At 42.7% G+C, this 14,932-nt stretch overlaps 1 protein-coding gene across 3 annotated transcripts; it reads right to left on the reverse strand.

Annotated features, from left to right (window-relative positions):
• Positions 1-1,021: 1,021 nt before the first annotated feature.
• Positions 1,022-12,148, reverse strand: LOC141221821 (uncharacterized). 3 transcript variants are annotated; one of them, XM_073666586.1, is made up of 7 exons: positions 11,787-12,148; positions 11,425-11,574; positions 11,116-11,295; positions 10,909-11,032; positions 10,728-10,825; positions 10,435-10,525; positions 1,022-3,537 (listed from the first exon to the last, which is right to left on the reverse strand). In XM_073666586.1, the coding sequence occupies exons 2-7, from the start codon at positions 11,500-11,502 to the stop codon at positions 2,201-2,203; spliced, it is 1,908 nt and encodes a 635-aa protein (XP_073522687.1). In that variant the 5' UTR covers positions 11,503-11,574; positions 11,787-12,148; the 3' UTR covers positions 1,022-2,200. The 3 variants fall into 3 exon arrangements, with proteins under 3 accessions (XP_073522687.1, XP_073522685.1, XP_073522686.1); XM_073666584.1 differs by having other exon boundaries at positions 11,740-12,148; XM_073666585.1 differs by having other exon boundaries at positions 11,718-12,148.
• Between the last annotated feature and the right edge of the window lie 2,784 nt (positions 12,149-14,932).

A 14,932-nucleotide genomic window follows, 5' to 3' on the forward strand; every position in this document is an offset into this window, starting at 1 on the left:
TTCTAAAACCTCGAAACGGTTTTGAGTGGAAATGGGGGTGTTGGGAATGTTAGATTCCGAACGGATAGTATCCCCTTGTGTTCTTTGGGGGGTGTCAGGGCCATTTTCCATTGTTTCATTGTCTGGGGTAGGATTTATAGAGAAGTCTTCTTCTGGGTCGTCAAGTCTTATTGGGCTATCTATTTGGTCAATGATCTGAAATTCGGTTATTGGTGTTGCAGAGGTGGACTCTGGAATTGAGTCTCTGCCAAATTTCCTTCTTTTCTTTTGAATGATTTCTTTCTCTTTACTATTGATTCTTAGTTTGATGCTATTAGATAAGTGGACGATCTCAGGGTGGTTGTAGTAGGGTTTGATTTCTCTAAAAAGTTTAGAGATTTTTATTTTACTATCCATTAGATGCTGTTTCCTTTTTTCGATAATAAAGACTACTGCTTGTTTAGAGAAGGATTTAAGCATATCCTCCCATTCTTCTAATGTAGTTGGGTCGCCAATATCTCCTGAGAGAGGTTTAGTGATGAGAAGGCCCTTAGGGATGATGTTATGCAGAAGATATTTTTCCAAAGTGGCAACCTCCCAGAGATCTTGCATTTCTTTTAGAAGCAATTGCTCTAATACTCTTAAGGATTCTTTGATAGGGTTTAAATTGCTGGTTTCTGTATGGGTCTCTGTTGACATGCTGTATTAAAAAACTTTTGATCTTATGGATTCTGTCCACTCTGTCTGACCATAGGTCACCCATATTGTTGGTGGGGGCACCGGTTGGTCTGGTTAGGAGTGAAGGGGTGTTATCCTTGTTTTTGGATTGTTAATAGAAGTAGGAAGGACTTACCTCTAGCTGCCACCTAGTATGGTGTGAGGTAGGAAAATAGAATATAAAATCAGGGGTATTTAACCAATATCTAGGATTACGCTCTTTTACGTAAACCATCACTATAGAGTTATCTATAGGAAGATTTAACTGGTGTTTAAATATAAAATTCTTTTTATTACAGCAATCACTCCAATATTTCATCTAATAAGAAGATCTATTATTCCGTTCGTATTCTCCTCCTCATCTTCTAATAAGATCCTCCTGACATCCCAGGTAAACGCATGCCCAGTAGTTCTACAGAGAATCAACTAACCTATACAGGTCAGTAATCATAGTCCTTATTTGTCCCACTACAGGTCCCAAACAGCTCTGGATCCCTGGAGGAATTACCCAATGCACTATTTTTAACCCTTGTTTTAATACTAATATGTATCCATAACATTTTTAATATTGGTTCACAATAAAAATAAAAATATTAATATTCATCAACATTTGTATATTCTTCCATTACTACTCCCAGTAATCCTCACTTACTCCTCTCAGTACATCAGCGCAGTGGTTTTATATATTAATCAGAACCTGTCACCACCAAAAATGTTATTAATCTGCAGATATGGGCTTACTCTGCAGGTTAGTAACATTACTATCGTGCCCGGCACCTGCACATAGCCAAACGCTGCTGGGAGAAAGTTAACTTTATTCTCCTCAGCAGCATTTGGTTTCAGTCACAGGGGCGGTGCTGTCGCTGGTTCAGTCACCGCTCTATAAAGAGTATAAAGAGCGATGACTGTAACAGCACCCGAGCACTGACTGACAGCCGGCCCCCATGCAGAGTCAGTGGCAGTCAGAGCTGGGAGTTTGTTTACAACAGCCGTTCTGTATTCTCCGAGCGGTAACAAAATCCACACATGCACTGCCCTCGTGACTGAAATTGAATTCTGCCGGGGAGAATAAAGTTAATTTTCTCCCAGCAGTGTTTGGCTATGTGCAGGTGCCGGGCAAGTAAGTAACGCTATTAATCTGCAGATTAAGCCCATTTCTGCAGGTTAATAGCGTTTTTTCTGGTGGCAGGTTCCCTTTAAAAGATGATTTCAGTGTAAAACATTTCCCACATTAAAAACATGAAAAAGGCTTCTCCCCTGTGTGACTGCTCTGGTGACTAAGAAGATGTGATTTCTTCACAAAACATTCCCCACATTCTGAACATGAAAAAGGCTTCTCCCCTGTGTGGGTTCTCTGGTGTTTATCAAGATGCGCTTTCCGGTTAAAACATTTCCCACATTCTGAACATGAAAAAGGATTCACCCATGTGTGGGGTCTCTGGTGGCTATCAAGAAGCACTTTCCGCTTAAAACATTTCCTACATTCTGAACATGAAAAAGGCTTCTACCCTGTGTGGGTTCTTTGGTGTCTATCAAGATGTGCTTTCCGGTTAAAACATTTCCCACATTCTGAACACAAAAAAGGCTTCTCCCCTGTGAGGGTTCTCTGGTGGCTATCAAGATGCGCTTTCCGATTAAAACATTTCCCACATTCTGAACATGAAAAAGGCTTCTCCCCTGTGTGGGTTTTATGGTGGCCATCAAGATACGCTTTCCGATTAAAACATTTTCCACATTCTGAACATGAAAATGGCTTCTCCCCTTTGTGGGTTTTCTGGTGGTTATCAAGAAGCGATTTCCAGCTAAAACATTTCCCACATTCTGAACATGAAAAAGGCTTTTCCCCTGTGTGGGTTCTCTGGTGGCATTCAAGAAGCACTTTCCGTTTAAAACATTTCCTACATTCTAAACATGAAAAAGGCTTCTCCCCTGTGTGGGTTCTTTGATGTATAATAACATCTGATTTCCAGTTAAAACATTTCCCACATTCTGAACATGAAAAAGGTTTCTCCCCTCTGTGGATCCTCTGGTGGCTATCAAGATTAGCTTTCCGGTTAAAACATTTTCCACATTCTGAACATGAAAAAGGCTTCTCTCCTGTGTGAGTTAGTTGGTGTATAACAAGATTACATTTCTGTCTAAAATATTTCCCACATTCTAAACAGGAAAAGGGCTTCTCCCCTGTGTGACAGTGCTGGTGACTAAGAAGAGATGATTTCTTCACAAAACATTTTCCACATTCTGAACATGAAAATGGTTTCTCCCCAGTGTGAGTTCTCTGGTGACTAACAAGAGTTGATTTATCTACAAAACATTTCCCACATTCTGAACATGAAAAAGGCTTTTCCCCTGTGTGATATCTTTGATGTCTGATAAGACTTGATTTCTTTGTAAAACATTTCTCACATTCGGAACATGAAAATGGCTTCTCCCCTGTGTGACGTCTCTGGTGACTAACAAGCTGTGATTTGTAGTTAAAACATTTCCCACACTTGGAACAAGAAAATCTATTCTCTGCTGTGTGAATTTTTTGATGTTTAAGAAAACACTTTTTGAGAGGAAAACTATTTCCACATTCTGAACGTGAAAATGTCTTCTTTGCTTTAGGAGCAGTTCGTTTTTTAATGCTTATTTTGCGACTTGGATTTTCCATAGTAGTCAGTAATGAATCAGAAGACAGGACCTGTTTCAAATGATTAAATGAGAGATCTTTGCTTTTAAGGGATGATGGTATATCTGGAGTAATGGCATTCACTTCAGTTGTATCCTGTGGGATCTCAAGATCATCTGATTTAAAAATTGAAGATGTCAGTTGTCCCTCTGATTTCCTGGTACAGTCATCTGGCAATAAAAAGAAACCATTATTATTTTTGAATAAAATATGCTTGATTTTTATATTTTTGAACATTTGTACTTAAATTGTCTATAAAAAGTTATGTTCAAAAATTGAATTATTCACAAATTAATGACAGTTCACAGTCTAATGCAAATCCTCATAGGATGAACCAGTGGAGCGTGGCGTTCAATTTTTGTTCATTCTGCCTCACAAATATGGAATAAAAAGCCACCAAACAATGTTCTGCAGTCGAAAAGATCACCAATAAAAACTTCTACTCATCCCGCAAAAAACACGCCCCCACTCATGATTTGTCAATGGAGAAACAGGTTTCCACATTATTAGTGGCTCAAATGCTCTTGAAAAGCAACATGGCTTCCATAAACCAATCCAGCAATATCCACTCTCTTAAAGTCAAATCTCCCCCTCACTTCTGAGCCTTGCAGTGTATCCAAACCACATTTAGCATCCATGTATTTGACATTACTTTAGTGAAAAGAACCCACTTAATTTACGGTGTGTGTCTCCTGGAGCACAATCTGGGAACCAGTAAAATGGCAAATGTGCAATTTTTACTCTCCAACATCCTGCGTGCTAATTTCCGGAAAGTGCCTGTGGAGTCAAAATAGTCACTACTCCTATAGATTAATTCACTGAGGGTTATAATTTCCAAAATGGAGTCACCTTATGGCGATTTCTGCTGCTTTGGTTTTCTGCCATTTAGTCAAATTAGGGATTCTGTAAATGGTGTGTCCCATCTCCTCTGGGATCTGCTCCTGGGACGTCTGCTTCTGTCATTAGGCACAGTGTCAAAGATACACAGCCGGAGGGGTCACGCAGATCCACCCACTATTATCACTTCATCAAGGGAACGCAACTCCACAGCCTCCAAATCGTAAGGACAATACGCAATTGATCAATGATTGATGGATGAGACTGCAGCTGCTTCCACTACTAGGCCGGTTATTAGGAAACTAACCGCACCAATCATTTATACAGGCCAACTGGACACCCATTACAGGTAGCATATGGCTTCAGGTGAGGTTTACAAAGCAAAAGGAACAGAACTATTAAACTATATATTTAATTCAAAATATAGGCAGTGTTAAAAAATATACAAGATAACACAAAATGGGAACAAAACAGCAGAATATATACAAATACATAAAAGGTATAAACACAAGAAACTTGCTAAACTTGGTCGCAGAAATGGCTCAGAGCTTAGAGAAGGGAAGCGCTTCGATTTGGAATTGGACAGAACCTCCACAGCGAACTACTGTAGGTCTTCCTAGGTGCTGACAATGATCCAGACCCAGGATTTGCTTTTTATTAGCTCCTAAGTTACGCCCACACACTTCTCCTTTATGAACTCATGTGTGGCTGTTTGTGAGATGTTCTCAGCCTTTAAGGATTTTAGGAGAGCAACAACTTAAGATATCTTCACCTCTGAAGATCACAGGCACTAGATATTGATGTCATATTTATTTTTTTATCATGATTTTACCTGTACATAAAGATCAAATATGACCTTGTTCGCACCATCTATCTGACTGTTATTCAATTGGAGTGATTCTAGTGCCCCCACCCCCGCCGATGTGAGTTAATGCGTCACATCCGCCCTTCGTTATAACGCTGAAAATCTATATCTCATACATATCGGATCGATACCAACCCCAATATTCCGGTCTGAACCCCGGAGCTGGGTTGGCTACAATCTGTGCTGCATGAATAAAAGTTCTGTACCTGGGAAAGCACACTTCTCCTCTAGTAAACCCCTCTCCTTTTGGTATGTTTTCTCATAAAATAACTTTCTTGTTTAATTACACTACAGGGTTCCTATGCTTCAAAAGAAGTTAAAGCATTATCTCTCACTTCCCCATACTTTCTATTGCGAGGTCTTCCAAAAGGAGTTTAATTGTCAGCTCTTCCTAGATCTTAAAGCGCACCTGTCAGCAGGATTGTGCTCAGTAAACTACATACACTGTCTGGTGGGCACCATTACACTGATTAATATGATACCTTGGTTGATGAAATCCGTCCTGTGGTTGCTGTGTTATCTTTACTTTCAGTTTGGAGATAATGATATACATTTGCTCCGGGGCGGCCTGTGGGGGGTGCGCTATCTGGTGCTCTGCTTACATATTCATCTGTATGCTCTTATGACAGCTCACTGACCGCTCACTGACCTGCCTCCTATTTTACCTAGCCCTGCACTACAAAATGCATTATGTAAAATAAGAGGCAGGTCAGTGAAGGCTTAGAGATTGTCACAGTTCCACCCCTCAGTGTGACTGGGATGCAGTTGCTGCCAACTCAACCGTTAAATCTGGTAAAGGGGCGTGCTGAAGTTGTCAGTACTTTGATTGACAGCTCGGCTGTCCAATCTGAGACTGGGAGGCGCTGGCTATCTCGAAGTGTTCATTTTCCCAGGTGATTGCCAGTATACTTAACTGGGCTGTTTCTCCTAGACCTCTGCCAGACGTACATTCAGCTTGGGTGAGGTTTGTCTCTGCCCCTTGTGTTCTGTGAATTTATCTTCTGTTGCCTGACCTTGGACCTTGTTGTGCTCTGATCCGCTATCCTCCTGGTATTCTGACCAACGGAACGTTACCTGACCACGCCATTGTCTCTTCCTTCTGTTCAGGATGTATCCTCCTGGCTTCTGACTTCAGACTCCCTCACTATCCTGCTTCACGACTTGGCCATGAAAGGTGACTCAGCGTCACATTATGTCTGGCCAAGGTCTAAGAATGTGAAAGCTGACACATTATCTTGTAGTCTCTATTCAGTTTCTCCTCCAGAACGTGCATCCTCCATTATTCCTCACGGTATTGTGGATTCTATGGTAACCTTGAAATTGGAGGAGATCCATAAAGTCCAGTCGTTGGCTCCTTCCGCTACTCCAGGATCTAAATTATTTGTGCCTGTGTACCTAAGATTGCGTGTGTTACAAAAATCTCAGGATTCCATCTTGAGTGGTCATCCTGGGGTTATTGCTGCACAGAAACCAATTGCTAGATTTTTTTGGTGGCAGTGCATGCATAATAATATCAAAGATTTTTGTATCTATTTGTGAAATTTGCGCCCATGATAAAGTCAGTCATAGCCGGCCGGCTGGAGAATTGATTCCATTGACAATTCCAGAAAGCCAGTGGACTCATCTGTCCATGGATTTCATCACGGATTTTCCTCTGTCTCGTGGGAAAACTGCTATCTGAGCGGTAGTTGACCAATTCAGCAAGCAAGCTAATTTTGCTCCTTTGTCAGGATTACCTAATGCAGAGACACTCTCCAGGTTGTTTTTCTCATATTGTAAGGTTACATGGGATCACTCTTAACATTGTGTCTGATAGGGGAGTACAATTTGTCTCTAAATTCTGAAGAGCTTTTTGTAGTAAACTCAGGATTGACTTGTCATTTTCATCTGTTTACCACCCTCAAACCAATGGTCAGACTGACAGGACAAATCAATCTTTGGAATAAGTTTTAAGGTGCTTTGTGGCGGCTCAGCAGGAGGTCTTCATTTTTACACTTGCTGAGTTTCTATTTAACAGCTGAGTGAATCAGTCTACTGGAACCTCAACATTGTTCTGTAATTATGGTTTTCATCCTTATTTTGGTGAATTTTCTATGATTATTTCTGAATGTCTTGGGGTGGAGGTCGCAATACTAAGATTTGGGAATGTCTGAAAGGATGTTCAAAAGAATATTGGGACTGCGCAGATTCGTCAAAAAACAGAACGCCAATAGAAGACGTTCAGTGAGTCCTGTTTTTAAGATCAGGGATAAGGTTTGGTTGTCATAGGAACATTAAACTTAAAGTGCTGTCAACAAAGTTGGGTCCAAATTTTATTGGTCAATATGAGATCCTAAAGGTGGTCAATCCGGTGGCATTCAGATTAAAGCTTCCTCCATCTCTTCGCATCACTAAAGTCTTTCATAAATCCCTATTAAAGGAGTTTGTCCCTTCGGCATTGTCTCCCTCTTCCTCGCCTTCTCTGGTTTCAGTCGACGGTGGCTTGGAGTATGAGTTTCAGTGGGTTATGGATTCTCATAGGGTCCGAAATTCCCTCCAATACCTCATCCATTGGAAGGAATACAGACCAGAGGAGAGAACGTGGGTCATAGCTTGAGATGTGAAGGCAGATTGGTTAGTCAAGACCTTCTATCTAAAATTTCCTGGGAAGCTTGGTGGTCCAGTGGCCTCCGTTAGAAGAGGGGGTACTGTCATGGTTCTACCACTCAGTGTGTCTGGGATGCAGTTACTGACAACTCGGTCATCCAGTCTGGTGCAGGGTTGTGCTGAGCTGTCAGTGTGTTGATTGACAGCTCAGCTGTCCAATCTGAGACTAAAAGGAACTGGCTATCTCGAAGTGTTCATTATCCCAGGTGATTGCCAGGCTACTTAACTGGGCTGTTTCGGCCAGATGTACATTCAGCTTGTGTGAGGTTTGTCTCTGTGCCTTATGTTCTGTGAATTGATCTTCTGTTGCCTGACCTTGTTCTGACCATCTGTATGTTTAACCCCTTATGCTCTGATTCGCTATCCTCCTGGTATTCTGATGAACGGAACGTTACCTGTCTACTTCTTTCTTTCTTCCTTTTGTTTATGATGTACCCTCCTGGCTTTTGACTTTGGAATTGTTACGCTCACGCCTGGGCTGACTGGAGTGAGCGTGATTAGTGATCCCACTGGATCATGAACCGAGGAGTGCCTGGAGGGGCGTGACTAAGTATCAACCCGGTTCGACCAAGGTCGCACGGCGGCTCAATCGACTCTGTAAACCAGAGAGGAACCGAGCAGAAGGACCAGGTGCTACTCCAGGTCAGACCCCGGTCACAGCTGTTGAACCACATCGTTGAATGCAGGAACAGGCAGGTTAGGCTGGCATACAGACAGGTGGGTACTGGCAGGCACAGCTGATATGCAGACAGGTGGGTACTGTCAGGCACAGCTGATATGCAGACAGGTGGGTATTGGCAGGTAGGAACGCATGCAAAATAGGAACCAGTACAGACTATGATACAGGAACAGAGCCGCAGATGCGGTAGACAAGCAGAACAGAGCAAAAGCCGCAGGTGCAGTAGACAAGCGGAGCAGAGCAAAACCCGCAGATGCGGTAGACAAGCAGAGCAGAGCAAAACCCGCAGGTGCGGTAGACAAGCAGAGCAGAGCAAAACCGCAGGTGCGGTGGACAAGCAGAGCAGAGCAAAACCGCAGGTGCGGTGGACAAGCAGAGCAGAGCAAAACTGCAGGTGCAGTGCACAAGCAGAGCATAGCAAAGCCGCAGGTGCAGTGGACAAGCAGAGCAGAGCAAAACCGCAGGTGCGGTGGACAAGCAGAGCAGAGCAAAACTGCAGGTGTGGTGGACAAGCAGAGCAAAACCCAAAGATGCGGTAGACAAGCAGAGCAGAGCAAAACCCGCAGATGCGGCAGACAAGCAGAGCAGAGCAAAACCCGCAGATGCGGTAGACAGGACAGGGCTCTGTTCACATGGAACAGACTGGTAAACACAAGAAGATAGCTGGAACACAGGAGTAGATATGGAGACAGGGAAACAGAACGAGCAGAACCAGATGCACACAAGGTACTTGCAATGAAGTAGCGAGTGGACACAAAACTCACAAACAGAAGTACAGAGACAACGAGTTGGAGTTAGGTGCAGGTTCAGACACTGCAGGAAAAGGGAAGGTACAGACATAGAGACAAATAGGTAAAAGGCTAGGAAACTGTTCAGACAGGATCTGAACCAGGAACAAGATACAGGAACGAGCCTGGGAACTCAGCCCCCAGGATGGCGGAAACTGACTAGAAGTCACAGGTAACAGGCCTGGGTATACAGCCCCCAGGGTGGCAGAAACAGACAAGATACAGGACAAGACCTGGCAACTCAGTTGCACAGAACACACTGAATGAAAGTGTTGCTCAGGCACCTCCTACTAGGTGGAGGGGGTTTAAGTATCCAGTGACTCACAGCAATAGGTTGGGGACGCATTAGGAGTGTGCACACTGCAACTATAAGAATCAGAAAGCAACAGCGCCGCCGCCCTAAGCAATCAGACAAGAGACATGCAAACAGCAGGCACTGGAGCAAAGTGTGCAGCCTGGACTGATAGCTAAGATTGCGGTCTTGCATGGTGGGAGGTGGTAAACCATGCAAGCACGCTGCCAGGGATGTTACAGGACTCCTTGACTATCCTGTCTCACGGCTTGGCCATGAAAAGTGACTCAGCATCACAGAGATATATCATGGCACAGGGGTAATGCTTTTTTATGTAGTTTATCATAATCCTCTTTGAAGTTAGTCGGTTTTAAAAGAAATTTAAAAGTCAGGATAAAGGGAATCTCTGTTATTGTACAGAAATTCACACTTGGTCCTCACTGCACATTTAATGTTGTCGATCATAAAAATGAAATTTTTCCAGAAAGACTGGACCTGGTCTTGTAGGAACCATATGAGCACATTCAGCAGCACAGAAGGGAGAGAAGGTAGATTCATCCAATAAGATATCAGGGTTCTAGGAAGCCAACAGCATCATTACCCTCCGCTTTCTCTTACAGGCCCATCATAATATTATTCTTCATATGATTTTCTAACTTGTCAGCACATTCTATGTACGCTGTCATTTGGCTTTATAGTTTAAAGATCTGGGCAGGTAAGAGTCAGCATCTCCTAATCTCAAGGGGTAGGTGGATCCTTCCGGTTGTAAGTTCTATAGAAAAGGGCTTTCAATGCCCAAAGTCATTTAAACAGTTTTGGATGGAGGAGAATGTTGTGGTCTAGAAGTAAAATGGTGATCGCATGATTGTGATACGGCCGGACTACACCACCGATAAAGCAGCCACAGCCAGTGACTGAGAAGAATCTGTGACTTCTCTGCATTTAGTGGTTACTACTCACCTGGGTAGTCATATGTAGGAATCTCCTCTTTACACCGCTCATCACCCCTCACATATGTCTCTGTAGTATTAATATGGGTCAGATCTTCACCCTGAAACAAATATTGTAAAAGTCACAGACAGATGGAGAAGTCAAATTTATGATCAACTCTAATCCAGCCATCTCCACTGTTCTCATTCATTACACAAGTATAAAACATATAATACTGGTGGATAAAACAAGACTGAACACAAGACCGTCACAGCCATCTACACATCATAGGGGAGATCTCATGACACCTTCTCTCCATCTACCTGATGATCCTGAGGAACATTAGGGTCTTCTTGTTTACAGTCCTGTGGAAGAAGAGGATGGGGACATATCTCTGGTGTTGTCCTCTTACTGGATAGATCTGGAGGAAACACATACAGGGACTGAATTCATTCTTTACATACAGATAATTATAGGCAGTGTGTATTTAGTCCTGTCTATTACCTGGTGATGTGAGGGGCTGGGGAACTTCCATCATGACGTCCTTGTACACATCTTTGTGTCCTTCTAAATACTCCCAATCCGCCATGGAGAAATAGACAGCGAAATCCTGATACCTTATAGGAACCTGAAACATACAATGATACCGTCATCCCCCCGATCCTTTCATAGCATTACTGTATAATATCCCAGCATTCCCAGCAGTGTCACCTCTCCAGTCAGCAGCTCAATCATCTTGTAGGCGAGTTCTAGGATCTTCTGGTCATTGATGTCATCATGTATGAAGGGGTGAGATGGAGGTCCTGTGATTGGGCTCAGGGGTCTTCCCCATCCCTCAGACACAGGGTCCTCACAGCGCTCTCTAGAGGTCTTCTTCACTACTGTATAATCCTGGTTATGGAGAGACACATTAATAAATCTCACTCCAGACATTTCCAGAGTCCTCACCTCTCCAGTTCTGTACATCTGTTATTCCCATAGATAAGAATGATGTAATGTGACGTCATCAGAATCTCTCACCTCTCCAGTAAGCCGGAAGATGATCTCTAGGGTGAGGTGTAATATCCTCTCCGCCATCTTGTCTCTGTTCATATCCATCTTGGATTGGTAAATCAAGAAAATTCTCTTATATAGAAGTTCTTCACTGGGAGGATCTGATATTGTAGAGAGCTGAATGAGAAGAAGATGAGCCGATGTAACATCATAAAAATCCTGTGTAATAATACAATTACTGGAGATAATAAGGGGAAACATATGAGGAGATTTATTGTTTTACAGTATTTAGTTTTCTTCTTTACATCTAGTAATAAAACCTATATATTTTAGGCCACAGACAACAAGCAGTTTCTTCCTCGGAATCTGCAGCTGAATCCGTTTCTCACAAGATGGTGGTTTGATGGTTTTATGAGATGGTTGTTTGTTTTCGGCCCCGACCCTTTCACAACTCCTGTCTCCTAAATTAATCGTAAGAGAAACACATAAGAGAACCTGGCTTACACCTCTGGGTTTTCACAAATGCGGCATTGATAAATGTCCACCATGTAAATATGCCAAACACAAGAAATAGATTTAATCACATTAAATAAAACATTTCATTACACAATGTATCACCTGCAGCAGTGAATTTGTGGTATATTGTATTCAGTGTCTGGGATGTAATGTCAGATAGGTCGGCTGCTCCTCCCGTAAATAAGGCAGAGAATTAATGAGCACATAGGAGACCCCAATAATCCCGCGGCCATTAACCCCTCCAACGTTTCCACACATTTCCTAACAGAGCACAATGGTGACTGAAAGAACTTTCAGTTTTGTGGCACTGAAAGGGTAAAACGTTCAGGTGGAGGGGAGATGGCAGAGAAGCATTGCTGAACCGTGAAGCTTCCTGGACACTGAGGGTAAATCCATCGCACCGGAGGGTATAAAGAGAATATGTGGACGGTTATCACTACTATCTACATTACTGTGCTGGAACTAGGAGAGGAATAATGGCCTTGTGTGAGGACTTCTCTGGGCTTCTGTCCTTCATCCTGTAGTCGTCTGAATGTATCTAATGTGGACGGGAACCAGCTAAGCCGCATTCTGTCCACAGCTGTTACCTCATTGTTCACACCACACAGAGACCCCAAAAGAGTCTCCGTGCTGAAGGGGTTAATGCCCCTGTGCCCAGTAATGGGGGATCTCCACATACCTCCACCTGCAGAGCCGCCACCACATACAGTCATATGAAAAAGTTTGGGCACCCCTATTAATCTTAAGCTTAATGTTTTATAAAAATTGGTGTTTTTGCAACAGCTATTTCAGTTTGATATATGTAATAACTGTTGGACACAGTAATGTTTCTGCCTTGAAATGAGGTTTATTGTACTAACAGAAAATGTGCAATCTGCATTCAAACAAAATTTGACAGGTGCATAAGTATGGGCACCTCACCAGAAAAGTGACATTAATATTTAGTAGATCCTCCTTTTGCAAAAATAACAGCCTCTAGTCGCTTCCTGTAGCTTTTAATGAGTTCCTGGATCCTGGATGAAGGTATTTTTGACCATTCCTCTTTACAAAACAATTCCAGTTCAGTTAAGTTTGATGGTCGCCGAGCATGGACAGCCTCTTCAAATGATCCCACAGATGTTCAATGATATTCAGGTCTGGGGACTGGGATGGCCATTCCAGAACATTGTAATTGTTCCTCTGCATGAATGCCTGAGTAGATTTGGAGCGGTGTTTTGGATCATTGTCTTGCTGAAAGATCCATCCACTGCGTAACTTCAACTTTATCACTGATTCTTGAACACTATTGCCAAGAATCTGCTGATACTGAGTGGAATCCATGCGTCCCTCAACTTTAACAAGATTCCCAGTGCTGGCATTGACCACACAGCCCCAAAGCATGATGGAACCTCCACCAAATTTTACTGTGGGTAGCAAGTGTTTTTCTTGGAATGCTGTGTTTTTTTGCCACCATGCATAATGCCTTTTTGTATGACCAAACAACTCAATCTTGGTTTCATCAGTCCACAGGACCTTCTTCCAAAAAGAAATAGGCTTCTTCAAATGTGCTTTTGCATACCTCAGCCGACTCTGTTTGTGCGTACTTGCAGAAACGGCTTCTTTCGCATCACTCTCCCATACAGCTTCTCCTTGTGCAAAGTGCGTTGTATAGTTGACCGATGCACAGTGACACCATCTGCAGCAAGTTGATGCTGCAGCTCTCTGGAGGTGGTCTGAGGATTGTCCTTGACTGATCTCACCATTCTTCTTCTCTGCCTTTCTGATGTTTTTCTTGTCCTGACACTTCTGGCCTTAACAAGAACTGTCCCTATGTTCTTCCATTTCCTTACTATGTTCCTCACAGTGGAAACTGACAGGTTAAATCTCTGAGACAGCTTTTTGTATTCTTCCCCTGAACAATTATGTTGAATAATCTTTGTTTTCAGATCATTTGACAGTTGTTTTGAGGAGCCCATGATGCCACTCTTCAGAGGAGATTCAAACAGGAGAACAACTTGCAAGTGGCCACTTTAAGTAGCTTTTCTCATGATTGCATACACCTGGCTCTGAAGTTCAAAGCTCAATGAGGTTACAAAACCAAAGAAAGGGCTTTAGTAAGTCAGTAAAAAGTAGGTAGGAGTATTTAAAACAAGAAAATGATATGGGTGCCCATACTTATGCACCTGTCAAATTTTGTTTGAATGCAGATTGCACATTTTCTGTTAGTACAATAAACCTCATTTCAAGGCAGAAACATTACTGTGTCCAACAGTTATTACATATATCAAACTGAAATAGCTGTTGCAAAAACACCAATTTTTATAAAACATTAAGCTTAAGATTAATAGGGGTGCCCAAACTTTTTCATATGACTGTATATGGCTGCTCTGTGCGTACAGGACCTTTGATGAGGTCACAGGAGGGGAGGAGTCAGGGGTCACATGATCAGGGGCCTCAGTGGATGCACAGTGTGAACGGTGCGGCTCCTGTACAGTGATATCCGGAGTGAAGACGCTACATGGAGACGTCTCCGCAGTCAGTGACATTTCCAGCATTATGTATGTTTTTTGCCTATCCTTCTCTGAAATTTGACTACCCAATTCCTTCTCCCAACCACAGTAAAGGGTAGAGGGTCATCGCTGGTTTCCATTTGTGTTGCTTTGTGTATGCAAGATAGAAGTTTAGTACAAGGACCTACTTTAGTGATTATGGGTTCAAACGGAGTGAGTTCATCTTTTATACTAGTAACATGTGAGAATTTTTAAATGACCAGAGCTGGAAATAAGCCAGGCAGGATAGACTCCTAATTGGAAAGGAGCCACGAAGTTCTATAAAGGAAGGAAAAGAGACTGATCCCATGAGAACGTGTCTCAATCTAATCCCATCAGATCAGTCCCAGATTAGAAATGAGTCCGTACCTGAAGCAGAGGGAAAATCTGGGTTGCCAAACAAGGGCGTTAATGGACCCAACCTACCTGGTATAGATGAAGAGATTAAGACTTGATCCCATGTTTTCAAAATGTGCTGAATGGGTATTGGT

The sequence above is a fragment of the Phyllobates terribilis genome, unplaced genomic scaffold, assembly GCF_046119375.1.
Source record: "Phyllobates terribilis strain yellow unplaced genomic scaffold, ASM4611937v1 Scaffold_335__1_contigs__length_2066515, whole genome shotgun sequence".
NCBI lineage: Eukaryota > Metazoa > Chordata > Amphibia > Anura > Dendrobatidae > Phyllobates > Phyllobates terribilis.